The sequence below is a fragment of the Myxozyma melibiosi genome (assembly GCF_037950935.1).
Source record: "Myxozyma melibiosi strain Phaff 52-87 chromosome Unknown BZA70scaffold_2, whole genome shotgun sequence".
NCBI lineage: Eukaryota > Fungi > Ascomycota > Lipomycetes > Lipomycetales > Lipomycetaceae > Myxozyma > Myxozyma melibiosi.
The window spans coordinates 68,240-92,890 of NW_027042916.1; the positions used below are offsets into that span (position 1 = coordinate 68,240).

Here is a 24,651-nt window from a genome sequence, read left to right on the forward strand (position 1 = left end):
CGAGTTTATCGTTGCTTCTAAAGCCGGATTCGAGGCCTGCTGTTGTTGTTGTTGTTGTGGTGGTGGTGCGGAGCGGTGCAGGGGCGGTGTTACGCGCGTAGGATCATATTCGAGATCGTAGGATCCCGCGCGCTGCGGTTTATAGTCCTGCGTCGGGGCCAGGCCGTGCGCAGAGATCGGCTGCGCATGATCGCGAGTAGCGCCCTTATTAACGACATACACACCCAGCAAACACGGTCCCGTCACCGCAGAAGCAAAATCAAACCCCAACATTCGATCCGCAAACTCCGGTTTCGCATCCCCGGGCTGCAACGGAACCAGATACGCGTCCTTGACGGCCGGAAACTTGTTTCGCATGACGCCGTAGCGATCCCGGGAGCGGAAATACTCGTACAGCTTGTCGAAGCCGTCTTGGCCGCGCGGACTTTGCGGGGAAAACTTGATGCCGACAAGGTCTCGCGTCTGCGATACGCTAAACAGATAGCTTGACGCGCGATCGCGCGCAAGACGGCCGTCGATATCGATCGCGGTCGGGACGACGTCGCTCCATGACTTTTTGTAGCCGTCAAACTCCGGGCCGCCGACCTGGACTCCTTTGGCGTGAAAAGTGGCGACCGAGAGCATGTTGATTGTTCCTTTCCAGACAGTCAGGTCGACTTTTGTGAGGGTTGGTGAGTAGGTTGAGTCGAAATCTTCAGGCTCGTTTTTTTGCGCAGTGTCCTCCTCTTCGATATCAGAGTTGATCAGTCGATCAATGTCGGCGTCCTGGATCTGCTGCTTTGAACCAGAGCCTGCTGGTGATGGTGAACGCGGAGCAAGCGGCGGAAGGTCGGCGTGCTGGTCTTGCACGGCAGTCGAGGGCGGACTGTCGATCGGCTTCAGCACAGAGTCGATGTCAAAGTCATCGCCACGCGGCGAGACTGACGAGTAGTCGGATCTGAAATCGGGCGAATACGATCGTCCGCTTGAGAATGGCGAAACAGATCGTCGATCGTCGTCAGTAGGGGCGTGGGCAGAGATGCTCGGCCCACCACCACCTCCACCAACAAAAGGACTCTTGCTGTCTAAGTCTTCTTCAGTCGAGCCGACCTGGGTGTTTGAGTCAGGATGTAGGGGATCGACGTCGCCGACAAACTCTTCACCTTTGTGCGTTCGTCTGATTCGCGGAGCCTCGGTCTTTTGCAGGGTGCTTTGTGAAATACTTTCCTTCCGCACAGCTTCTGCCAGTTTCTGTAGTTCAGGATTCATGAGCTCGTCTGGTGACATGACAACAATGTGATTCGGTGCAATCTCTCCGGAAAGTACTCGAGCGCGCAGCGAAGAGTTCTTTGCATCTTTGAGGTTGAACGAAATAGTCCTGAACTTGTCGCGATACCTGTGGCCGGGGTCTTTTGATTCTTTTGTCGCAAAGTGCTCGTATAGTGCGTGCTCGATATCAAGAGTCAGACTCTCGGCGAATGTTGACGCGGTTTCACCTTCTCCGGATAATGTGAGAGACTTGTTTGCGACTGCTTCTGTCGCTGCTTTTTGGAGAATACCGAAGAGGGCTTTGGCGACCGATTTGCGTACATTGTCGGAGATCGAGTCGATAGATCGCGGTTTTTCTGAGCTTGCAGGTTCAGCAGGTGCTGGAGCGGGTGGGACAGTGGTAGACGATTTCCGGCGGGAGGTTTGTGGTGGAGGTTTTTCTTTTGGTGATGGTTTACGTCGTTTTGATGCCTGCTCCGCTTTTGCTTCCTCTTCCTTCTTCTTGTGATCGAAATACCAAGTGTGCAGGTCAGGACGGCACTGCTCGCAAAAGTATTGTTCAGGGACGTCTTTCTCGTCGGTGACGCCCATGGTGCACTCTGTGTGCTGCCAGACCTCGCACTTCTCGCACTGGGCCATCAGAGGCTTATCCTCGTCTTCTTCAACACCGCAGACGCATCTGGTGACTGATTCGTCGTAGTCTGCGTCTTCTTCATGTTCGCTTGAATTGCTGTCTTTCAGCGGTTTCTTGGCCTTTGATTTCTTGCGAGAGGGCGCTGGTGCTGACGATCGAGCGCGCTTTTTAGGCGCAGCTTCCGCGACAGGTTCTGGAGAAGGCTCTTTTTGTAGCGCGGAATGAAAGCCTTTTGTGCTTCGCGAGGATCGACGAGGTTCTGGGAGAAAGATGTTAGATCAGGGAGTGAATGAGGAGAGATGAGGTGAGGTTGACGGACCTATTTCAGCAGCCATGGGGAATTGAGTAGCTTCAGGCAGCTCAGAGTAGTAATACGTGCTCGAGCAGGGCTTTCAGATACAAAAAAGAACAAAGAAGATCAATCACAGGCGATTACGCAGCGCAGGTCTACAAAGGCGATGGTGAACAGCGACGGAGATGGATTTGTTTGGGAGGAAAGAAGATGACGATGAGCCCAACTTAATCTGTTGGTGCTCAGATCTACTGCGAACAGCTGGGTCGCAGTACATCTCAGCACTAAGAAGTGTTTTGTCATTGTGCACTGGTCTCTGCTACTCCAACACGACTCAGTTCACCATGGAGCAACTGTTCAGACAGTCGGCGGCGGCGCAGAACAAGCCGGTCGAGCACCGGCTGGCGCAGTACACGGACGACCGGCGGATCCGCTGCGTGGCCTGCGGGCTGATGATCGGGAGCAGCGAGCAGCAGTGGAATATGCACATCGCGACGCCGACGCACAAGAGCAGCGAGAAGAAGTGGGATGAGACGCAGAGAACAAAGGCGAAGAGGCAGCTGGAGCGGAGCAGCAGCGAGAACGGACAGGCGAAGAGAGTCAAGAATGGAGGAAAAGAGGAGGAGAAGGAGAGAGAGTCTGGCGACGGCACGAGCGCGCCTGATCTGGACGCTGAATGGGCTGCGTTCCAGAAGGATATTGCGGAATCAGACGCTGCTGCCTGGGGAAACGAGAGCAGTAGGGGTGGTGCTGGTTCACGACAGCCTACAAACATTGCTGCTGGCGCTGGAGTGATCGAACAAGCTCCAGAGATCTACGGCGGGCAGGGGTCAATTACTGATCCGACGACGGAGGTTGAGGAAAAGCAGGAGCGCAGACGTGTTGACGACCGGGAGGTGCTGCAGGATGCATTGCTGGAGGAGTTTGAGGAGCAGAAGGAGCTGGAGGAGAGGGTGCAGAAGTTGAAGGATAAGTGGAAGGAGGTGCGGATGAATGCGCCGGGGAGGAGTAGTAAAGAGGAGGAAGAAAAAGAGGAAGAAGAAGAAGAAGATGATGATGATGATGATGAAGATGATGAAGACGACGACCTCTCTCTATTCATCAAAAAGCGGTGAATCAAAGAAATACAATAACAAGTGAAATCCACGTTAAAGTAAACATTGCCCGAATTGGGACAACCCCCAAGCCGCTCGGCCGCCGCACCTTTGCTGCTCTCCGCCCGAGTCTCATCTTCGTGGCTCGTTGCTCTCCTTCACCGCCTCCAACTCCGCGGCTTCCTCGTTCTTCGTCTTCGGCGGCCTGTTTTCTATCGTATTATGAGTTTCGACGATGCGGCCTCGTCGCGGCCGCCGTCTGACGACTCGCAGGGATCGCGGGACCGACGCAAGGGCGGGTTTCTCACCAAGCTGATGCATCGCCGTGACCACGAACGTATGTCTTTTCTTCTTCTCGGAGTGATTCTGGTAGTTGTTTTAATCTGCTATTGCTTCTTTTACTGTACATCTAAATATCTCTTCAAATCGACTACTCTCTAACTCTCACCAGCCCCCCACGGAACCGTCTACACCGGCCCCAACGACACCTCCGCGATCTTCTCCAAATACAACAACAAACACCGCGACCGCACCGATGCAACAGCGCTTCCCCCGGAGTTTTCTCTCAGACACACCGACACAGACTCCTCCTCAATCGCAGAGTCCGCGGCCTCGTCTTCCGCATCCTCCTACTCACGTAGAGACACAAACCCAGACCTCTTCTATCTCGACACCCATCTCGACGACATGACCGGCGTGCTCAAACCCGACATCCAGCGGGCTGCTCAGGACTGCAACACACACAAAAAGCACTCGATTTTGACGCGAAAACTCAGGACCTACAACAAAGCCGGCAATGCCTCCTCCTCGACCTCGCTCGCTGGCACCTCTAACCGCAAGGCCAACGCCGGCCTGCCTTACAACGACTCGGGCATCTCGCCTCACACCCTCGTCGCGCCCTCTCCTATCGATCGCACGACGCCCGTCTTATACACCGGCTGGGATCCCCCCGAGTCCTGGGGCGTCATGCGCGCTGACTCCGACGTCGGCCATGATCACGCTGTCCAGAAGCAGCCGCAAGCCGCTCCTCGACCCCGGGCGTCCCTCAAGCCCTCGTCGACCTACTACGTTCGCGTCTTTCGCACCGATGGTACTTTCTCGACCGTCTCTTGTCCTCTTGATACAACTACGACCGAATTGCTCGCCATCCTCGGTCGCAAATTCTTCCTTCCCTCGGCTGCTCACTACCAGATCGGCTTCCGGCGGCTCGGATTACTGCGCATCCTCAACCCGGATGAAAAACCGCTCATGCTCCAGAAACGCATGCTCGAGCTTTCCGGATATACCGACGAGGATCAGATCGCTGGTCTCGGACGCGAAGATCTCGGATTTCTATGTCGCTTTCTCTTTATAGACGCAGTCACTGCCTTGCCCGCTGATCACGTATGTCTTGATTTTTTGTCAATCCTGATTTGATCTCACAACTAACTCGTTAACTCTCTATAGGTATTTGAGGACTCTCTGACCAGCGGACACAAATACACCCACGTCGACCTCACTCGCAAGAACCTGCTCTCTCTTCCCGAGGCAATCTACAGACACGCCGGGGAGATCGTCAAACTCAACCTCTCGAGCAATCTCTCGCTCGACCTGCCAGATCAATTCATGCAATCGTGTGTGAACCTGCAGGAGATCAAGTTTTGCGGAAACGAAATCACCCATGTGCCGTCCAGCATCGTCTTCGCCACCAAGCTCAACTATCTCGATGTCTCGAGTAACCGACTTGAATCGCTCGACGATTTTCAGTTTGATATGCTCGAAGCACTCGTGTCTTTGAAAGCGCAAAACAACTGCCTGTCTCAACTTCCCGCGAGTCTTGTGCATCTCCACCATCTCCGATACCTCAACCTCTCCTTCAACTACCTGTCCAAGTTCCCGATAGAGGTCTGCAATCTAGTAACCCTTCTCGAGCTCGATATCTCCTTCAACTCCATATCCGAGCTGCCACCCGAGATCGGCCAGCTCTGTGCGCTAGAGACTTTGGCGTTTACCAACAACAAGCTCACCGGCGTCTTGCCGAATACGTTTGAGAACCTGACCTCGCTCAAGTTCCTCGATATTCGATACAACGACCTGACGAACGTCGACGTGATCATGACCCTGCCACGACTCGAAGTCTTTTGCTCGTCGCACAACTCAGTCTCGCGACTTGAGAAACACGCGCGACGGATGCGGGTCTTGCATCTAAACCAGAACCCTGTGACAAGGTTCCAGATCCCGATGACGATGGCCACGCTGACAACCCTCAACCTCGCAAACGCAAAGATGTCGAGTTTCCCGGATGGATTGTTTGATATGATTCCGAATCTCGAGAAACTAGATCTCGATAAAAATCACTTTGGCGCGATTCCGCCCGAGATTGGCAAGCTCAAAAGATTGACAAAGTTCACCTGCGTGGGCAACAGTCTGGCTTCGCTGCCGCCCGAGATTGGATCTTTGGTCGAGCTGCGAGAGCTGGACGTGCACAGTAATTCGCTCAGCAGTCTGCCGTCTGAGATCTGGCAGCTTGCCAATCTCGAGATCCTGAACGTATCCTCAAACAATCTCGAGGCATTCCCGATCTTTGTCTATCATAACAACTCCACGACAGGCTCGGCATCCGAGACTGGCACTTTGAAAGCGATCCCGAGCTCAGAAGAAGTAAACGAGTTTGGCGGCAGTGGTAACAGCGGCAGCAGAAGCAGCAGCAGCAGTCGGAGACCGTCGAATATTTCAGAGTCATCGGCCCGCGGCCCGCTAGAGATGACGAGCAGCAGCAGCGCGTCGCTTCGCAAGACCGGCTTTCCGCCGTCTGAAACCGGCAGTCGCAAGGACTCGACAGTCTCGAGCTCGCGCCTGGCGTATACGTTTGCGACCAGTCTGAAGTATCTGTATCTGGCTGACAACCAGCTGAACGACGATTGCTTCAAAGAGATTTCTTTCCTGACAGAGTTGGTGGTGCTCAATCTTGGATATAACTTTCTGAGTGAGATTCCTCTAGGATCGATCGGCCGACTGACGCAGCTTCGCGAGCTGTTTTTGAGCGGTAACAATCTGACAAACTTGCCGGCCGACGACCTGACGCAGATGAAGAACCTCAAAATCTTCCATTTGAACGCAAACAAGCTTCTGACGATCCCGAGCGAGCTTGCGGAGATTCGAGATCTGCAAGTACTTGACGTGGGCAGCAACTCGCTGAAATACAACATTTCGAACTGGCCGTACGACTGGAACTGGAACTTCAACCTGCAGCTCAAGTATCTGAATCTTTCGGGAAACAAACGGCTTGAGATCAAACCCACGCCCAACACGAGATCCGACCATGACCTGTCTGATTTCTCGAGGCTGAAGCGATTACGCGTGCTGGGACTGATGGACATTACGCTGACAAACTCGTCGATCCCGGACCAGTCCGAAGACCGACGTATTCGCACGTCCGGAACAGAGGTGCACTCGATGCCGTACGGAATGTCGGACACGCTCGGTAAATTCACGCATCTGCCGTACAACGACATGGTGATTGAGCGGTTCCGGGGTAAAGAGGAAGAAGTGATATTCGCGCTGTTTGACGGCAGCCCGATCGATCACCATGGGTCCAAGATTGCAAAGTACGTGCAGGAGAGGTTTGCGGGCGAGCTCGACAACGAGCTGGCGAGCCTGAGAGAGGGCGAGCAAGTTCCTGCTGCGCTGCGACGGACGTTTTTGTCGCTGAATAAGCATCTGGGGACGATCACGATGGGCGACAACGAGGATCAGGATCGGTCTGCGTTTACGTTTAGTAATGCGGCCGACGATCCGACGATCGGGCCGAAGGATATGGAGACGGGCGCGTGCGCTACGGTTGTGTACATCACGGGCAACAGGCTGTATATTGCAAACGTGGGAGACGTACGGGCGATTCTGTCGCGGACGGATCGCGAGTTTAGAGTGCTGACGAAGAAGCACGAGCCTGCGTTTTCGCCCGAGATTGACCGGATCCGAGAAGCAGGCGGGTTTGTGTCGCAGACGGGCCGGTTGAATGGCGAGGTTGAAGTGTCAAGATCGTTTGGGTACTTTAATCTTGTGCCGTGTGTGCAGGCTGCGCCGTCGATTGTGGAGTGCGAGTTGTTGGATATCGACGACATGCTGATTATCGCGAGCCGGAATCTGTGGGAGTACATGGACAACCAGACCGCTGTCGACGTGGCGGCCTCGGAGCGCGATGACCCGATGCGGGCGGCGCAGAAGTTGCGTGATCTGGCGATTGCGTACGGGTGCACGGAGAAGATTGTTGTGATGTGTGTTGCGGTGGGCGATTCGGGAAAGAGTAAGCAACAGCTGCTGCAGCGGCAGCGAGCGGGTATGCAGGGAGCGTCGCTGGGGTCGTTTTCAGCGGTCGATGACGACGATTTGTTTCCGCAATTGAAGCGACGGCGCGCGCGCAACTATCCGGAAGATGCCGTGAGTGCTATTATTTTCTACAATGAAGAAGTAAAGAGTAGAGGAGCTGACTTTTGGGTATATAGGAACTGGCGAGACTAGGAGATGAGGTGTCACCCCCAGTTGGAGAGCTTGCGATGGTGTTTACGGACATCAAGAACTCCACGCTGCTGTGGGAGACGTCGCCGGTAGCGATGGGGTCTGCGATCAAGATACACAATGCGATTATGCGACGCCAGCTACGGATTGTGGGAGGCTACGAGGTGAAGAACGAAGGCGACGCGTTTATGGTTTGCTTTTCTACGGCAGCGGCGGCGATGGTGTGGGCGTTTGGAGTTCAGAGTCAGCTTCTGGTCGCGCCATGGCCGTCCGAGATCACGGACAGTGTTGACGGCGCGGAGGTTGTGGACGAAGAAAACACGCTGATCTATCGCGGGCTGTCGGTGCGGATGGGGATACACTGGGGCTCGCCGGTGTGCGAGCGGGATCCGATCACTCGGCGGATGGACTATTTTGGGCCGATGGTGAACCGGGCGGCGCGGATTTCGACGGTGGCAGACGGAGGGCGGATCGCGGTGAGTCTTGACTTTGTGACGGAGATAAAGAGGTTAGAGGATGCGTATAAGGAAGCGGAGGGGGACATTGAGCGGCTGGCGGGGATAATTGGGGATGACATGCTTGCGCGGGCGATAGACCGTGATCTGAAGCTGCTGCATGGGTATGGATGGGTGATGGAGACTGTGGGTGAGATGAAGTTGAAGGGGCTGGAGAACACGGAGTTGATTTCGATGATTTACCCAAAGAGTTTAGCGGCGCGGATGAAGATCGACGTGCCGGACAATTCGGGGGCGAGCCGAAGTTCGGTTACGACGACTGCGACGGCGACGGCGAACGGGAATGCGGCGAGCAATGCGCTGACGACGCGGGAGAACCCGGTGTATGCGACGGTGATTTCGCTGCGGAATATTACGCTGCGGCTGGAGAAGCTGTGCTCGTACCTGAACGGCGGGTCGCTTGTGGATGAGTCGTGGGCTAAGTTTGAGGTACTTGCGCAGGAGGTGTCTGAGTTGGGGACGCGGGAGGATGCGCTGGCTGCTTATTTAGAGCACTCGATTACGCGATTGGAGGTGAGTTATATCTGTTTATATGATCATGTTATGGTTATGAGGAGAATGAAGAAGGAGAAGGAGAAGGACGGCTAACGAAAATATAGAATGCGGTTACGACGATGTACCTGCGTGCGCTGTCAGGCCCGCTAAGACCAGGAGATCAGCGGTCGATTGCGGAGTTGCTGGGCGAGCTGTATGAATTAAAGGTTGGGCGGTGAGAGGATGTTATGATAATGTGATTAGAGGCGGTGAGAAGAATGGAATGATCAACAGTGACTGGACGAGTTGATGTGATAATGTAGAGATTCACATGAGCTGTGATTATGTGTTTATTGACGAGTATTCTACTCTATTCTTGTCTATCCCTGTTCTATTCTTGTTATGTGTCTATGCGTGGACAGCAAGGGGCAGGCTCAGACGAAGGGGTAAACCCGCACAGGCAAGCGGAGGCGTGGAATGAAGGAGGTTCCATCGTCGTACCCAGTGGCGCGCGCGTAGGTTTGTTTACTGCCACAAGTCACGCACGTTTACGCGTTTGTGCCGACGCGTCGCGCGGTCGGACGCGTTTTTTCGCGCGCGCGTGTGTGGGAGAAGCCAGGGGGCTGCCGGGCGCCGAGCAAACATAAACCGCCCCGCTCCTGCTTCCTGCTTCCTGCTTCCTGCTTCCTACTTCCTGCTCATCTATAACTGCGTCTACAACTACATCTACTCAGTAAACAATGTCGAGCCCAAAGCAAACAGTCAAGACCCGCAAGTGGCGCGCAGACGAGGACTACCAGCTGCTGCTGCTCTACTTCCAGTTCAAGGCCGACCCTGCGTACGCGACGAGCAAGTCCTATCTTCCGCGGGGATTCTATGAACGAGTGCGGATGGAGTATAATCTGTGGACGCAGAAGAAGATGGAGGGATGTTCGTCGCAGCATATCGTGGCTTTCTTGAGGACAACCTCGTCGATTACGCTGCGGTTGACTGGTATCAGACGGACCTGCGAGTATGTTTTGTCTTGTTTTTATTCCATTTTTATTTCAGACTGTTGACAGCTATTAGAAACATCATTGAATATCACAGCCAGCAGCCCGGCGTTGATCTCTTTGACGACGTGAACCAGGGCATCAGAAAAGCCGTCATTCGAAATATGGTACGCTCTCCTCTTTCATCACCATCACTGCATAAACAAACACTCACTAACATCAACAGGCCTACTCTGAACATCACATCGCACACATCAGCAGAAAAGTCTTTGATCTCTACAAACGCAACGCGCACATCGAGCAGCGCAAGGACTCGAAGCGCTCGTCACAACCACAACAATTCGAATCACAGCCATCACCACAACAGCAACAGCCACTGCTCTTGCAACAACAACTCATGCAACAGCAGCAGACTCCACCTGCGAGTCCGGAGCAGTACTCTGCTGGCTCTTCTACGCCCCAGCAGTCGCCGAGTTACATCTCATACACACCGCTCTCACCACCGCCTATGATGATGCTCACGCCTCGAAGCAGCTATTGCTCCGACTCTTCGCTCTCCTCTCCGCTTTCTGAGAATGGTTCTTTGTCTTTCTCAGATAAGAAGACTGTGAAGAGCGAGGAGGTCAGACAAAGGTGCTCGTTGGCGATGATTCTTAACCCTGCCTGAGCTCATTATCTTCCACCTACAACAACACAACAACACAACAACACAAGCAGCTCGACACAGCTACGCATTGGACAATATCTACTATACGACCACAGCCACATGAAGAATATGTTGTCATGAACTGTCTCAACAGACCCGGCCACTAGATCTAGATATTTAGATCTCTGCCGTCTGTCTCTGCCGGCACTTAGTCAAGGCTAGTGCACATGTCTGCTCTCGCTCTGCTCCAGAGCAGCGACTCGCAGAGCAACAATGAGACGACGAAGATACGAAAGTATCATGTATTTATGTATATACAATAACAATACAATAACATAATATCACCTATAAACAGTAATTAAACGCTAGTAAGAAATGCTCACATTCTAAGGGCCTTGTGTGCTTACAATTCTAAGGGTCTTCATCCAAACTCTATTGTCCCAACTCGGAAGAAGAGAAAAAAAAATTGAAAACTGAAAATCACAAACTTCTCCTCGACAACTTCTTTTCTCTTTTCTCTTCTGTTAGTTGCAGAGGGATAAAAGATTGGAGATAAAAAGAGACAGAAGAGCACTTTGGACGTTCACATCTTTGTCTCTGCCTGAAGTTATCTTTGGGCGTATATTTTAGCACCTGCGAAAGCGAGTGCACACATTTTCACATCCTCACCTCTGTCTCTGTTCTGTTTCTCTCTTTTGGAGACTATTCTTTACTATTCAGTCCAAACATAGCGAAATGGCTTCTACTTCTGCTGCCGATCAGTTCGTGATCAAGCCCGAGAACGTGCAGGCCTCCGTCGATACCACGAGCTGGCCTCTTCTGCTCAAGAACTACGACAAGCTCGTCGTTCGTACCGGTATGTTGATCTTATTGTTATTGAATTTATTCTAGTAGATATGTTTATGCTGACTGTATCTCATTCAGGTCACTACACTCCCATTCCAAAGTACGTCGTTGATATCAAACAGTCTGCACACAATATGTTCTAACACAGCCACTACAGTGGAAGCACTCCCCTCAAGAGAGATCTCAAGAGTTATGTCAGCAGCGGTGTCATTAACCTCGACAAGGTGCGTTTCTTCTTCTTCTACTATATAGGACTACAGCTAACTTCAACAGCCGAGCAATCCTAGCAGTCACGAGGTCGTCGCCTGGGTCAAGCGTATCCTTCGGTAAGCATCTCATTCTCTCTGGAAATTTATACTCTACTAACAGCTAGCACAGCGTCGAGAAAACCGGTCACAGCGGCACCCTCGACCCCAAAGTCACCGGATGTCTGATTGTCTGCATCGACCGCGCCACCCGACTCGTCAAGTCGCAGCAGGGCGCCGGAAAAGAGTACGTCTGCGTCATCCGTCTCCATGACGTTCTCGAGGACGAGAAGGGCCTCCAGCGCCAGCTCGAGACCCTCACCGGTGCGCTCTTCCAGCGCCCTCCCTTGATCTCGGCCGTCAAGCGCCAGTTGCGTGTGCGCACGATCCACGAGCAGAAGCTCATCGAGTTTGACAACGACCGCAAGCTCGGCGTCTTCTGGGTCTCGTGCGAAGCCGGCACCTACATCCGTACGCTCTGCGTCCATCTCGGACTCCTTCTCGGTGTCGGAGGCCACATGCAGGAGCTGCGCCGTGTGCGGTCCGGAGCCATGGGCGAGGACGACGACATGGTCACCCTCCACGACGTGCTCGACGCGCAGTGGACGTACGACAACACCCGCGACGAGTCCTATCTCCGCCGCGTGATCCGCCCGCTCGAGTCGCTCTTGGTCGGATACAAGCGCATCGTCGTCAAGGACTCGGCCGTCAACGCCGTCTGCTACGGCGCCAAGCTCATGCTGCCCGGTCTGCTCCGCTACGAGGCCGACATCGAGGTCCACGAGGAGGTCGTGCTCATGACCACCAAGGGTGAGGCCATCGCGCTCGGAATCGCGCAGATGTCGACTGTCGAGCTCTCGACCTGCGACCACGGCGTCGTGGCAAAGGTCAAGCGCTGCATCATGGAGCGCGACACCTACCCGCGTAGATGGGGCCTGGGACCTATCGCGCTCGAGAAGAAGAAGCTCAAGGCGGATGGTAAGCTCGACAAGTACGGCCGGAATACCGAGGCTACCCCTGAGACATGGAAGAAGGGATACGTCGACTTTAACGCCAACGGCCAGGCTGCTCCTGAGGGCGAGGAGAGCAAGCCTTTGATCGAGGAGGTTGCCGAGGCTAAGGTTGAGGCCAAGGAGCCGGAGGAGAAGGAGGAGAAAGAGGAGAAGAAGGAAAAGAAGGAAAAGAAGGAGAAGAAGGAGAAGAAGGAAAAGAAGCGGAAGGCCGAGGACGAGGACGATGAGGAGAAGAAGGAGAAGAAGGAGAAGAAGCGGAAAGGCGACGACGACAGCCCGGAGAAGAAGAAGAAGAAGAAATCTAAGGAGTAATCTTCTTCCTTCTCATTGTTTATGTCTTAAAAAATTGCGTTATGTACTATTGTATAAGAGTTTTGTTTAATCCATTTGTTGCCATATAATCTGTTCTGTAGTAGGAAGTAAGAAGTAAGCAGAGGGTTTTGTGTAGTTTTTTTTTCATTTTCAGTCGTGATCTGGACGAATATCCAATTTACGCAAAAGTCATCAGGAATAGACAAAGAAGACGGGCGAGTGTGTCTGTGAGAAGAAGAACTCACTGAAGAGAATAAAAGGAGAAAAGGTCCTTTATAAGTAATTGGTAATTCATAATGGCTTGGGGTATGTTGTGCTTTTCTCCTGTTCTTCGTTCTTTGCGGTCTGGACGCTGGCGGAACAACTCCTAACTCTTGATACACCAGATGACGAAGAAGACGAGTCGCCGTCGGTGCTGGCTCCTAAATCGAAATGGGACGACGAAGAAGACTCGGACGAGCCGATCCTAGACTCCTGGGACGCGGACTCGTCCGACGAAGAAGGCGGAAGCAAAGCCTCTGTGCCGGCGCCACAACCAAAGAAGAAGATCCCGCTGTCGCAGAAGATTGCGGAGCGCGAGGCGGCGAAGAAAGCAGAGCTGGAGGAGAAGCGGAAGCAGTTGCTTGAAGCAGAGACGCCGGATCAGAGACGCGCGCGGTTGAGACAGATCGAGATCGAGGCCGATCTTGATAACGCGGCAGATCTGTTTGGCGATGTGTCGATTGACGACGTCGGACGGCCTGCTGCTGCTTCGTCTGCTGCTTCAGTGGAGGACGGTTCTGAGGCTTCGTCAACAAGACAGTCTACCCCTGCTGCTGCTGCTGTAGAGTCAGTACCTCTCGCCGAGATCGACATTGCGAAACTACCGCTTTTCGCCTCTGCAAAGACAAAAACCGACCTCGAAGCTCTTTCAAACAAGCTCTCGGAGACGCTGACGGCGCAGTTGCAAAAGAACCCAAACTACACCGTCACCTTCCTTCCCCAGCTGTTCAAGTCGCTCGTCGGCCCGCTCAACTCTGAGCAGGTCCGCAAGCTCGCGAGCTCGTTGACCGCGGTGAGTAATGAGAAGCTGAAGGAGGAGAAGGCGGCGGAGAATCCAAAGAAGAGTAAGAAGAAGGGGAAGCCGGCGCTCAGTGCTGCGTCGGCGAAGATTGATGATAATATCGATACTACGAATTACTCAAAGTACGACGAGTTTGATGATTTTATGTAGCTGTGTTGCGCTGAGTTAGTAATAGCAGTCGTTGAGTTGATTGTAATACATTGTCTTTACCAGAATTTAGAGCAGAATTCATTCTTATATATTTGACCAAACAATTTAATAAATTCAAAATAAATAGAAATAGAAAAAACACGCTTCGTAATGCAAAAGATAATTAGTATTCAGAAAACTATTACATCGAAGATAAAGCCAACGACAAGAAGAGAACTATAATAGAAAGAAAATCAAGAAAGCTCCTAGTACTACCCAAAAAACACAACGACAAAGTAAATATAAAATCAAAAACAAAAAAGAAAAACAAAAGTAGAATCAAGAATAATGTAAAGAAGTAGTGAAATAACTGAAATACCTCTCTGCACGCCTTCATCCTATCCACCACCATCGCAATATCAATAAAGTATCAACAATATAAATAATCCTTGTACGGTACTGGCAAAAGAAAAACACAAGACGTATCCACGACGTATAATATAATCTCTAGGTTTATAATATGCATAAATAACAAAAACGTAACAACCCCATCAGACTTATGAGAACTATGAGACCATAACCGGCGAGTTCTTAAAGTGCTGCGCACGCTCTTTCCGCCGCTCGAGCAAAGTGGCTCCGCTCATGTTGAGCTCGAAGCCCTTTCGCTTGTGCGTGGTGGCTGGCTTAGCCGTCGTCCGAGCAGCGCTGTTGTTGTTCGTAGACATGTGCACGTTTCTCAGTCCGGCTTCTACCTGCTGCATTCGTTCGGCAGAGGTCGAGTTGTTGAACTCTTCTTCATCCTCCTCCTCCTCTTCGTTCAGCAGGCCCAAGTTTTGTGCTCCGCCCTGCTTGCGCGCGCGCTCTTCCTCCATTCGGTGCACGGCGTACGAGATATCAAAGGCCTCCTTTAGCGCATTGGTGGCCGGTGACCGAGCACCTCTAGACGCAGCCGGGGTGCCAATAATGTCAATCATCATCGGTTCGGATGACATCGGCGGCGCGTCGATAGCCGGCATGGTCGGAACATCGGACTGCGTGATCCACGGATGCTGCAGGAACTGCTCGATCGTGTACCGGCGCTCGGGATCGACGGTGAGCAAGTGCGAGACAAGGTCCTTGGCACCCTTGCTGATGGGGTCCCACCAGGGGCTAAGGAAAGTGTACTGCCCGCGCGCGACCTTCTCCGTCAACGACTGGATGCTCTCGTCGTAGAATGGAGGGAAGCCGCAGAGCAGAGTGTAGAGCACACAACCCAAAGCCCACATGTCGACCGACTTTGAATATCGCTCGTCCTTGACGATTTCTGGCGCGGTGTAGCCGACGGTTCCGCAGGGAGTCATTGTCTTTGAATCCCAGACGACTTTCGAGAGACCAAAGTCGGCGATTTTGATGCGGCCGATGCCGCCGCCGCCGACGCCGGGAACAAACTCTCCTTCGTCAACCTTATCCTCGTCGCCTGGGCGGAGTTTGATTTCCTTGGAGGGGATAAAGGGCGCGGGATAGAAGAGGATGTTTTCGGGCTTGATGTCGCGGTGGACGATGCCTTGCTCTTCGTGTAGGTAGCGGAGGGCCTCGGCTACTTGCACAATGACATGGCGAGAGAGGTCCTCGGAGAAGTAGGTGAGGCGCACAATCTGATGGAATAGTTCTCCACCAGGAAGCAGCTCCATGACGATGTAGTAGAACTGATCTGATTCGGAGAAATCAATCAGACGAACGATATTTGGGTGGTCGATCTGTCGTAGGATGGAGACTTCTTTGAGAATGCTCGCGCGCTGGTCTTATTAGCATTGACAGAAGTTAAAAAGAGAAATAGAAAGAAGAAGGGCTTACATCGACGGTCTTTTGCTGCTTCTTTGCTTCTGCGCCGAGACGGTGGCGGTTGTTTTCGACGTTAGTGATGTCGTACTTGCGGACGACTTTGATAGCGGCCACTTCGCCGGTTTCTTTATTTTGCGCTTTGTAGACGTTTGAGAATGCACCACTGCAAATAGGTAGTCAGCAGAGTGTACCCTTTAAATGATAAGATACAGATATACGTACTCGCCCATCTTCTCGATAAGGGTCCACCCCTCAAGCCCGGGATAAAGAGGCAGCTTTGACTTTTGCTCGTTCTCCTCGGCGACGATCTGCTGGATCGCCGACTCGAAGTTCTCTTTCCGCTGATGATGGTGATTATGGTGGTGATGGTGGTGGTGCTGTTCTGCGTTGGTGGCGGAGGTCGCGGCGGCGGCGGCGTCGGAGAGCGAGGAAGAGGACAGGTCGTCGGCCATGGCGGCGTCGTCGGGCCCGTCCTCATACTCGTAGGCCTGCTTTCCGTGCCGGATGAAGTTCTTGAGGTTCTGAAGCGAGAAGAAGAGGGGGGATTAGATATCGGGAAGCAGATCCTTTTGGATGACTGATCGTCAGCGGGAGAGACTTACCTCTAAAACCGGCATTTTTGCAGCTTTTTTCAATCTTCTTTCGGCGGATTAGTTCGTGATGAGTTGAATGATCGCAGAACAACGACCGCAGCAGCTGAAAAGCGCAGAAAGTGGTGAAGGAAGAAGATGCGACGAAGAGCAAAGGTGCGCAGTGTGGGGCCCTTTGCTCGCTCGCTTTGCCAGGGCTGCGACCCTACACGGAAACTTTAGTTGTGTCAGCTGTTACATAATCAAGATTACAAACGTGACGTCACCAGATCCAATACTCCAATCCTCTCATCCAAGGGGCCGGGCTTCGTGGTCTTTCTGTCCTTCTCTCAACACAACACCCCAATGAGCTTCAATCTGCCGCAGAACGTGCCCGACTTTTCGACCCAGGTCCGCAAGGCCGAGGACTCGGTCTGGACGCGCGCAACGGGCTCGTCGGCGGCCTTGCGCGGTGGTCGACGGCTGCCGTCGAGCGATCTGCCAATGTACAAGGACAAGCCTCAGCGACGGGCTGGCAAGGGCTCGCGATGGACCGGTGTCATCTTTTTGTTTGGAGTGCTTGTCGTGATGTTTATCTTTGTCACGAGCGCGTCGGATTCGGATGAGACCGAGGAAGGTGGTTCGTGGTCGCTGTTCGGGGGCAGCAAGAGCTCGGGCGCGCTGTCGTCGAAGGCGAAGCAGGCGCTGATTAAGGAAGCGTTTGTCGAGTCGTGGGATGACTACGCAAAGCATGCGCTTGGAAAGGATATTTATCATCCGATTTCGAAAAAATCCCGAAACATGGCGCCGGAGGGACTTGGGTGGATCGTGGTCGACTGTCTGGACACGATGATGCTCATGAACCTCGAGGAGCCGCTGAAGACGGCGCGATCGTGGGTCGAGCACAATCTGACGTACGATCAGGATTATGCAGTCAACACGTTCGAGACGACGATCCGCATGCTCGGCGGGTTGCTCTCTGCGCACTACATGTCCAACTACGACGATCTCTATCTCGAGAAAGCGGTCGATCTCGCGAACCGGCTGATTGGCGCGTTCGAGTCGCACTCGGGGGTGCCGTACGCGAGCGTGAATCTGCATACGAGCGTGGGCGTCAGTTCGCACGACGACATGGGCGCGAGCAGCACGGCAGAGGTGGCGTCGCTGCAGCTCGAGTTCAAGTACGTGGCCAAGCTCACGGGCGAGGCGCTTTATTGGGAAAAAGCCGAGCAGGTCATGAAGGTGATTGACGAGAACCATGCGCGGGATGGGCTTGTGCCGATTTTCATCAGGCCCGACACGGGAAAGTTCCAGGGAGCGAATATTCGACTGGGCTCGCGCGGGGACTCGTACTATGAGTATTTGCTGAAGCAGTACTTGCAGACCTACAACAAGGAGACTGCTTATCGAAAGATGTACGATGAGGCCATGACAGGGGTGAAGAAGCGCCTGGTGCAAAAGTCGAAACCGAACGGGTTCACGTTCGTAGCCGAGCTCGACCACGGGTGGGATAATCCGACGCTGCCAAAGATGGACCATCTCGTGTGCTTTCTGCCGGGAAATCTCGCTCTGGGGTCTACGAACGGACTACCGCTGAAGATGGCGCAGCGAACGAGTTGGACGGCGCAGCAGGCGTCAGATCTAAAGCTGGCAAAGGAGCTGATGCGGACGTGCTACGAGATGTATGCGGTGACCAAGACCGGGATTGCACCAGAGATTGCGTTTTTCAACACGGACGATAGCAGTACGACTGATATTACAATCAAGTGGCAGGACTCGCACAACTTGCAGCGACCAGAGACGGTGGAGTCGCTGTTTATCATGTGGCGGATCACGAAGGATCCGATTTATAGGGAGTGGGGATGGAATATCTTTGAGGCGTTCCGCAAGTACGAGAGGGTGTTGGATGGGAACGGGTATTGCTCTTTAGAGAGTGTGAACGAGATCCCGCCGCGGTTCAGAGATAATATGGAGTCGTTTTGGTTGGCCGAGACTTTAAAGTATCTGTACTTGTTGTTTGAGGACGATGATACGGTGTTGCCGCTTGATAAGGTTGTGTTCAACACGGAGGCGCACCCGTTCCCAAAGTTCAAGATGGAGCCGCTGTTCAAGACGGGATGGGAGAGGACCGAGAAGAGCGCCGAGGAGGTTAAAAGGAGTGTGGAGGAGGCTATTTTTGAGAAGAAGGAGGAGCTCAAGATTCCAGAGGATGTGCAGATTCCGAGACGACAGCGCGAACCGAGACGAGGACGCCAGCCGAAGGCGAGTGAGGGTGGGAGTGAGGGTGAGGGTGAGAGTGAGAATGTTGTGTAAATATATATTATGAATAACAATAACCAAACCAATACTCCGAGTATTTATGTTTCGTGACCAAACAGTAGCAAGTAGATATAAAGATAGTATAGAAGCTAAACGGTAACTCCGGAAAAAGTGCGATCAGAGACAAAGCCTCGCTGATCGTACATACTCATACTGTAGAGATTCTGACGGGAATCATTATCCTCTGTAGACAAGACAGAAGGAGGAGCAGAGTCAGTAACTGCAGACTGTGGCGAAGAAGGAGCGGAGGCAGGATCAGAGTGAGAAGGCTTCGTGTCGCGGAGCGGGACGGAGACGACGAAGCTGTCGGGAACGAGCTGCGCGTCAGCCAGACCAAAGTCCTCGATTGGATCTTCAGCAGAGGCGGTTGAAGGCAGATCGTAGCGGCCAGAGACGGGGGTTGATGTAGAGACGCGGCGGGGAGAGGAGGGAGATGTTGATGGGTTGAGGATGCCGGCGAGGGACTCTGTGGATATTAAGGAGGGCGGTTTGCGGTTTGGCAGGGTGGAGAAGACTGTGTGGTGTCTATAGAAAGTGTTAATACAATAACAGAATGATGTAATAGAGGATATTAGAGACACATACTGCTTTTGCCGTCCCAAACACGACGTAAACCAATGCGATCTGAGAGACGTCTGTTGACCATCTCCCCTCCGCGCCCTCAACAGCGCAGTAAACTCCTCCTCCCCCTCTCCGTCGCTATCGCCATCGCTCTCGTCGTCGTTGAACCGGCCGAGCTCGCGGTCTCGGAGCTGTTCGGCGTAGAAGTTGAAGTCGGAGTAGTATGCCGGAGGCGGATCAGCTCTGGCACCGCGCAGGGATTTGTTTGCTGCTGCTGGTTTTCGGGGAGCGCAGCAGCAGAGGAGGAAGGACATGCTGCTTTTTGTTATTATCTGCTGTTCTTGTTATATCTTCTTTGTATGTTCTTGTATATATTCTCCTTCTTCTTCTTCTTCTCTTATTGTAGTTTCAAGTCGCAAACAAAGTTCCAAGCCACTGATGAGCATCAAGCACGTGCTGCTGCTGCAGTCACCTGATGACGTCACCTGATTTATTACTAAGTGCTAACGTAATCACCAACTACGCTCGAGGTCGGCCATCGCCGCAAACGCATCCCCATATCTCTCGTTCCAGGCAGCTCCTTGCAGGACTTTTGAGGACAGCGGTGGACGGCAGCCGTCGGGGTCGCCAAAGCCGAGAACGCGCGAGACGGCCTCTTTGATGCCGACGGTGCCCTGTTCGACAATCATCTCCTCGGCGCAGGAGATGGCGTACTGCAGGTCCGCGGCCTCGGCGTAGTGGTCGCTCGTCGCAAGCTCATACAGCTTCACGACCGAGCGCGGGAAGATGGCGGCGAGACCATCGATTGCGCCTGCGCAGCCGACTGCGAGGGCGGGAAAGAGCTGCTGGCCAAGTCCCGTGAAGACCTTGAACTGCTTCTGCTGCTTGACGACAGGGCTGCCGGCGATGATGGCGTGGTGCGAGATGTTTCCGTGTGAGAGCTTTGTGCCGACGATGTTTGGATGCTCGGCAAGAGTGAGGAAGGTCTGCGGGCTGATCGCGATGTTGTTTGATACTCCGGGATAGTAGTAGATCATGATCGGGATCGGCGAGCGGTCTGCGACGAGAGTGTACCATTTGATAAGACCTTCCTGACTAACGCAGCCGGCAAAGTACGAAGGAGCAAGGACGAGTGCGGTAGAGGCACCGCTCTCCGCACACTCTTTGATCAGCTCGACGGTCTCGACGGTGCTGTTGGTGGCCGTGCCCGCGATGACGGCAAAGTCCGTGAATCCGGCAGCGTCGAGTCCTTTGCGGATATGGCGGAGGAGCTGTTTGCGCTCTTCACGAGTGACATGAACAGCTTCACCGGTTGACCCAAGAAGAACTACTCCGCGAATTCCTGCTTTGGCGAGAAAGATTGTGTGTCGAAGCTGCGTGTCGAGGTCGAGCGCAGGTGCAAATTCATCGTACTCCTCGTCTGACTTGCGAACGAAGAACGTCGGAGCGGGCACATAGACACCGGAGGCAATTACAGTTGACATTGTGATAGTGAGTGAAGAGTATTAAGAGTATAAGAGTATTAACAGTATTAAACAGTATCAAAATGTGGTGAAGAAACCACCACTTTTATATCGACGTATATCTCGGCCTCGGTCGAACAATGATCCATAATCATCTAACATCTTATGTCATCACTCACAACCTCTCCACAACAACCGCAGTCGAGCCTCCTCCGCCATTGCAAATCGCAGCAACGCCCAACTCACCGGGCTTCAGCGCGTAAACCAACGAAACAAGAATCCGACTGCCGCTGCTGCCGATCGCGTGTCCGAGTGCAACCGCACCTCCGTCGACGTTCACCTTCGCCGGGTCGAGGCCCAGAATCTGCATGTTTGCAATCGACACCGCCGCAAACGCCTCGTTGATCTCCCAGCGCGCGATATCACCGACCCTCACTCCCGCCCGCTCGAGCGCTCGCGGAATCGACTTGCTCGGCGCAATCGTAAAGTCAACCGGCTTCGTCGACGCGTCCGCGTACGAAAGCACCTTCGCAAGAGGCTTCGCCAGCCCGTAATCCCCAATCGCCTGCGAGGACGCGAGCACAATCGCCGACGCGCCGTCGTTCAGCGGCGACGCGTTTCCTGCCGTCACCGTCCCGTTCTTGTCAAACGCAGGCCGCAGCGACGGCAACCGCGCCAGGTTCACCGACTTTGGCTCCTCGTCCTCCGTCACCGTCACCGTCTTCCCGCCCCGGCCCGCAATCTCCACCGCCGCAATCTCGGCCGCGAACACGCCGCTGTCCTGCGCCGCAATCGCCCGACGATACGACTCTTGCGCATACTCGTCCTGCTGCTCGCGGGTCAGTGAGAAGTTTTTCACTGTCATTTCCGCGCAGATGCCCATGCTACAGAAACTCATTAGTATCATTGACTGACTGCACTAAATCAATCCTCACTCACTGAATATCATCATAGACGTCCCAGAGACCGTCGCGGATGATCGCGTCGGCTGCCGTCACATGTCCATACTGCGCTCCTCGCGGAAAGTAGAACGGCGCGTTCGACATGCTCTCCATTCCACCTGCAACCACCAGCTCCGAATCCCCGGTCAAGATAGACTGCGTCGCGAGCGCAACAGACTTGAGTCCCGACGCACACACCTTGTTAATCGTCGTCGCCTCCGTCTCGTGCAGCAAACCTGCGCCAATAGCAGCCTGTCGCGCCGGCAGCTGGCCTACATTCGCCTGAAGCACATTGCCAAAGTAGACCGCGTCGACTGCCGCCTTGTTTTCGTCAGTAATCTGCGCCCGTTCGAGAGCTGCCTTGATCGCGACAGAGCCGAGAGCAGGAGCCTTGACTGATTTCAGTGATCCGGCGAACTTGCCGACCGGAGTGCGCGCAGCAGAGACAATGAATACGGACATGCTGTATTATATATATACGTAGATATGTAATAGTAGTAGATATATGTAGAAGAAGAAGAAGAAGAAGAAGAAGGCAGCAGCCAGCAGCTTTATACGAACCGCCAAACCCCCCTCAAATTGATCCGAGGTCCGGGGTAATTAACTCATTCTCAGTCACATGACTTTGATTATCTAATAACATACGTACTAAATAGGAAATACATACACCTACTCAATAATCTCCTCCTTCTCAGACACAATATCCTCCACAATCCGCTCAATAACCTCGTCCTCCTTCTCAGACCCCCTCTGCGCAAGTGGAACAACCCCGCCTCTCTCGGCCTCCAACTCCGCAACAACCGCCTTCCGCCACGCCCGCCACTCCTCCAGCAACCGGATCCGCTGCGCAATCAGCTCCTTGCTCGCCTGCGACTCCTCCGCAAGATCCTCCTGCTCAAACACCTTGCTGTACTCACGCAGGTTCTTGCGCACCTCCCGCATCTGCTCCTTGCTCAGCAACGTAGGCGGGCGCGGACGCCACAAGAACTGCTTGAACCGCTCAAGATGCTCCTCCCGCACAAGCGTGCCCTTAAGGTCCCACACCCGGTATCCCGTCTCCAGCGCGCGTCCCCACGTAGAACTCGACGTGGCCACAAACCGTCCGGTGGGGTCCCACGCGATATCCGTCAGCTGGTAATGCTGGCCCGTAGACATCAGCACAAGGTTTGCGGGAACATCCTCCGCGCCCGCAACCTCCTTGCGCTCGCCCTCAAAGTCAAAGTCCCAAAAGTCGAGCTCGCCGGTGTTGTTCGACGTACCGCCGACAGACGCAACAACAACAAATCGGCCCTTTGGCGACCAGAAAATCGAGTTCGACGACTTGCGCTCAACCGACGCAACCTGTCTAAACTGTCCGTTCACGCCCTTCGATCGCTCAAGTCCGTAAAACGAAACAAAAGTCTTCAAAGGTCCCGGTCCCGCAGCAGGCGGAATCGTCGCCGCCTTGCCCAGCCCAAGTCGGCCCGCAGGCGCAGCTGCCACTGGGGCCGCCGCCGGCGCATCAGACGTAGAGATAATCACAAGTCGGTCTCCAGCTGGCTCCCACGCAAAGTTCATCACCGTGTCCTTCAACTCGACAACCTCAATCGGAATGTTCTTCTCCCGCAGTCTGAAAAACTCCAAGTTCGTAAACGTCGCCTTCTTCGTCTTTGTGAATCGCACAACCTTCACGCACAAAAAGTCGCCCTGGCTCTGCCAGTGCAGCCGGCAGTCCGCAACATTAAACAAGTTTCGCGTGCGCACAACCTCCTTCGACGGAATCGTCATCAACGTCACTCGCGCAGACTGGTTGTTCATCTCTGGAGTCCAGAACGACAGCACATGCTCCTCTGTCTTCTTGCTCGTCCCGCTGCTCATCGTCGCCGGCGACCACTCGAAATCAACAACTCCGTCAATCTTGATCGACTTCTTGTCAACAAGTCCCATCCCGGGCGTCTCGTACACAAAAATCTGCTGCCCCTGCACACATCGCGCAAGGTACTTGTCGTCAGACGTCCACTTGAACGCCGGCCACGAGATCTTCTTCGGCCCCGCCGGTCCCGCGCCCGCCTCGTTCTCGGCCGCAACCGCTGCAGAAAACGTACGCACCGGCAATCCAGTCTTAACGTTCCACACAACAATCTGCTTGCCCTCGTCCGCAGGCGTGAACGGGAACTGCGCCCGCATCGGCGAGTCCTCCGGAATCATCTGGATCGGCTCCGGCGACCACGTCACAATGTAGTTCTCGCACGGCGAAAAGTCAAGCAGCTGCACGCCCGGGTGCATGAACCGCTGCTTGCGCTCATACGCGTTGCTGCCCCAGAGCTGGACTCCCTGGCGATGCACAGAGCAAAGGTACGATCCCAGCGGCGACCACGCAACATAAGTCTCCGTCCACTTTTCACGCGACACAATCGTCTCCGGGTGCTCGCCCCGGCGGTTCCAGTACACGCCCACCGTCTCGTTGCGGTGGAGCACAAACTGATCAACGCAGTTCGGCTCCTTCAACCAATCGCGCAAGTACTCCTGCTCGTGGTACTCCTCCTCAACAGGCTCCTCGTAAACCTCCTCCTCATCGTCCTCGCCGTAGCGCTCAATGTCGGTGAAGCGGTTCACAAGCAGCGTGTGCTTCGCGTCAAGTCTCTTGTTGTTCAACCCGCGAATCGCACGATCGGCCTGCTCAGGAGTCTCGAATCCGATAAACACATATCCCTTGGACTTTCCCTCCTCGTTCAATGGCATGTAGAACGTGTCGTCGCGGATCCGTCCGGCCTCTGAGAACAGCTTCTTGAGCACCTTCGACAGCGCGTCCACCTTCTTCTCGCTCACAATCGGAGCGCCATCCACGACCACAATCGTGTCGAGCATAGACGGCTCGTCAATCAATGCTGGCATCTTCTTCTCTGTTTGTTTCTGTTCACGAACGCGTAGTTCGATGAGAGTCTGGAAGATAAAACTTTTGTCTGCGCAGAGAACGAGAAAAATTTCTGCGACTGCG

The 24,651-nt window shown here is 53.8% G+C and overlaps 12 protein-coding genes across 12 annotated transcripts; 6 read left to right on the forward strand and 6 right to left on the reverse strand.

Moving 5' to 3' along the window:
- Window positions 1–288: 288 nt before the first annotated feature.
- BZA70DRAFT_226749 (transcription factor S-II, central domain-containing protein) lies at window positions 289–2,145 on the reverse strand (the record flags this gene model as incomplete). Its single annotated transcript, XM_064910220.1, has 2 exons — window positions 289–765; window positions 886–2,145. Coding segments are annotated over 2 exons (1,737 nt in total), but the record flags the coding sequence as incomplete, so codon positions are not given.
- A 38-nt stretch (window positions 2,146–2,183) lies between these two features.
- Window positions 2,184–3,366, forward strand: BZA70DRAFT_105695 (uncharacterized protein). Its single transcript, XM_064909362.1, has one exon. The coding sequence runs from the start codon at window positions 2,360–2,362 to the stop codon at window positions 3,287–3,289; it is 930 nt and encodes a 309-aa protein (XP_064769529.1). The 5' UTR covers window positions 2,184–2,359; the 3' UTR covers window positions 3,290–3,366.
- A 589-nt stretch (window positions 3,367–3,955) lies between these two features.
- BZA70DRAFT_235934 (phosphatase 2C-domain-containing protein) lies at window positions 3,956–8,868 on the forward strand (the record flags this gene model as incomplete). The annotated part of the gene is made up of 3 exons (XM_064910356.1): window positions 3,956–4,651; window positions 4,724–7,687; window positions 7,753–8,868. 3 exons carry the CDS (start codon window positions 3,956–3,958, stop codon window positions 8,866–8,868), a joined length of 4,776 nt encoding a protein of 1,591 aa, XP_064769530.1.
- A 543-nt stretch (window positions 8,869–9,411) lies between these two features.
- BZA70DRAFT_274349 (uncharacterized protein) lies at window positions 9,412–10,739 on the forward strand. Its single transcript, XM_064911971.1, has 3 exons — window positions 9,412–9,766; window positions 9,823–9,913; window positions 9,973–10,739. The coding sequence occupies exons 1-3, from the start codon at window positions 9,495–9,497 to the stop codon at window positions 10,411–10,413; spliced, it is 804 nt and encodes a 267-aa protein (XP_064769531.1). The 5' UTR covers window positions 9,412–9,494; the 3' UTR covers window positions 10,414–10,739.
- A 140-nt stretch (window positions 10,740–10,879) lies between these two features.
- Window positions 10,880–12,895, forward strand: BZA70DRAFT_245554 (pseudouridylate synthase family protein). Its single transcript, XM_064910626.1, has 5 exons — window positions 10,880–11,248; window positions 11,317–11,338; window positions 11,396–11,462; window positions 11,512–11,564; window positions 11,617–12,895. The coding sequence occupies exons 1-5, from the start codon at window positions 11,128–11,130 to the stop codon at window positions 12,806–12,808; spliced, it is 1,455 nt and encodes a 484-aa protein (XP_064769532.1). The 5' UTR covers window positions 10,880–11,127; the 3' UTR covers window positions 12,809–12,895.
- Window positions 12,896–12,926: 31 nt separating this feature from the next.
- Window positions 12,927–14,294, forward strand: BZA70DRAFT_105816 (eukaryotic translation initiation factor 3 subunit J). The gene is made up of 2 exons (XM_064909365.1): window positions 12,927–13,114; window positions 13,195–14,294. The coding sequence occupies exons 1-2, from the start codon at window positions 13,105–13,107 to the stop codon at window positions 14,019–14,021; spliced, it is 837 nt and encodes a 278-aa protein (XP_064769533.1). The 5' UTR covers window positions 12,927–13,104; the 3' UTR covers window positions 14,022–14,294.
- Window positions 14,295–14,566: 272 nt separating this feature from the next.
- On the reverse strand, window positions 14,567–16,273 carry BZA70DRAFT_235950 (putative calcium/calmodulin-dependent protein kinase; the record flags this gene model as incomplete). The annotated part of the gene is made up of 3 exons (XM_064910358.1): window positions 14,567–15,775; window positions 15,834–15,984; window positions 16,044–16,273. 3 exons carry the CDS (start codon window positions 16,271–16,273, stop codon window positions 14,567–14,569), a joined length of 1,590 nt encoding a protein of 529 aa, XP_064769534.1.
- A 483-nt stretch (window positions 16,274–16,756) lies between these two features.
- BZA70DRAFT_298689 (glycoside hydrolase) lies at window positions 16,757–18,703 on the forward strand (the record flags this gene model as incomplete). Its single annotated transcript, XM_064914619.1, has 2 exons — window positions 16,757–18,601; window positions 18,647–18,703. The coding sequence occupies 2 exons, from the start codon at window positions 16,757–16,759 to the stop codon at window positions 18,701–18,703; spliced, it is 1,902 nt and encodes a 633-aa protein (XP_064769535.1).
- Window positions 18,704–18,757: 54 nt separating this feature from the next.
- Window positions 18,758–19,688, reverse strand: BZA70DRAFT_105820 (uncharacterized protein). The gene has a single exon (XM_064909366.1). It carries the CDS (start codon window positions 19,582–19,584, stop codon window positions 18,799–18,801), a length of 786 nt encoding a protein of 261 aa, XP_064769536.1. The 5' UTR covers window positions 19,585–19,688; the 3' UTR covers window positions 18,758–18,798.
- On the reverse strand, window positions 19,684–20,927 carry BZA70DRAFT_105796 (uncharacterized protein). The gene has a single exon (XM_064909363.1). The coding sequence runs from the start codon at window positions 20,752–20,754 to the stop codon at window positions 19,783–19,785; it is 972 nt and encodes a 323-aa protein (XP_064769537.1). The 5' UTR covers window positions 20,755–20,927; the 3' UTR covers window positions 19,684–19,782.
- On the reverse strand, window positions 20,628–22,239 carry BZA70DRAFT_105805 (Thiolase, N-terminal domain-containing protein). Its single transcript, XM_064909364.1, has 2 exons — window positions 21,673–22,239; window positions 20,628–21,617 (listed from the first exon to the last, which is right to left on the reverse strand). Exons 1-2 carry the CDS (start codon window positions 22,134–22,136, stop codon window positions 20,909–20,911), a joined length of 1,173 nt encoding a protein of 390 aa, XP_064769538.1. The 5' UTR covers window positions 22,137–22,239; the 3' UTR covers window positions 20,628–20,908.
- A 104-nt stretch (window positions 22,240–22,343) lies between these two features.
- BZA70DRAFT_236035 (eukaryotic translation initiation factor 3 subunit B) lies at window positions 22,344–24,521 on the reverse strand (the record flags this gene model as incomplete). The annotated part of the gene is made up of 2 exons (XM_064910363.1): window positions 22,344–23,075; window positions 23,157–24,521. 2 exons carry the CDS (start codon window positions 24,519–24,521, stop codon window positions 22,344–22,346), a joined length of 2,097 nt encoding a protein of 698 aa, XP_064769539.1.
- Between the last annotated feature and the right edge of the window lie 130 nt (window positions 24,522–24,651).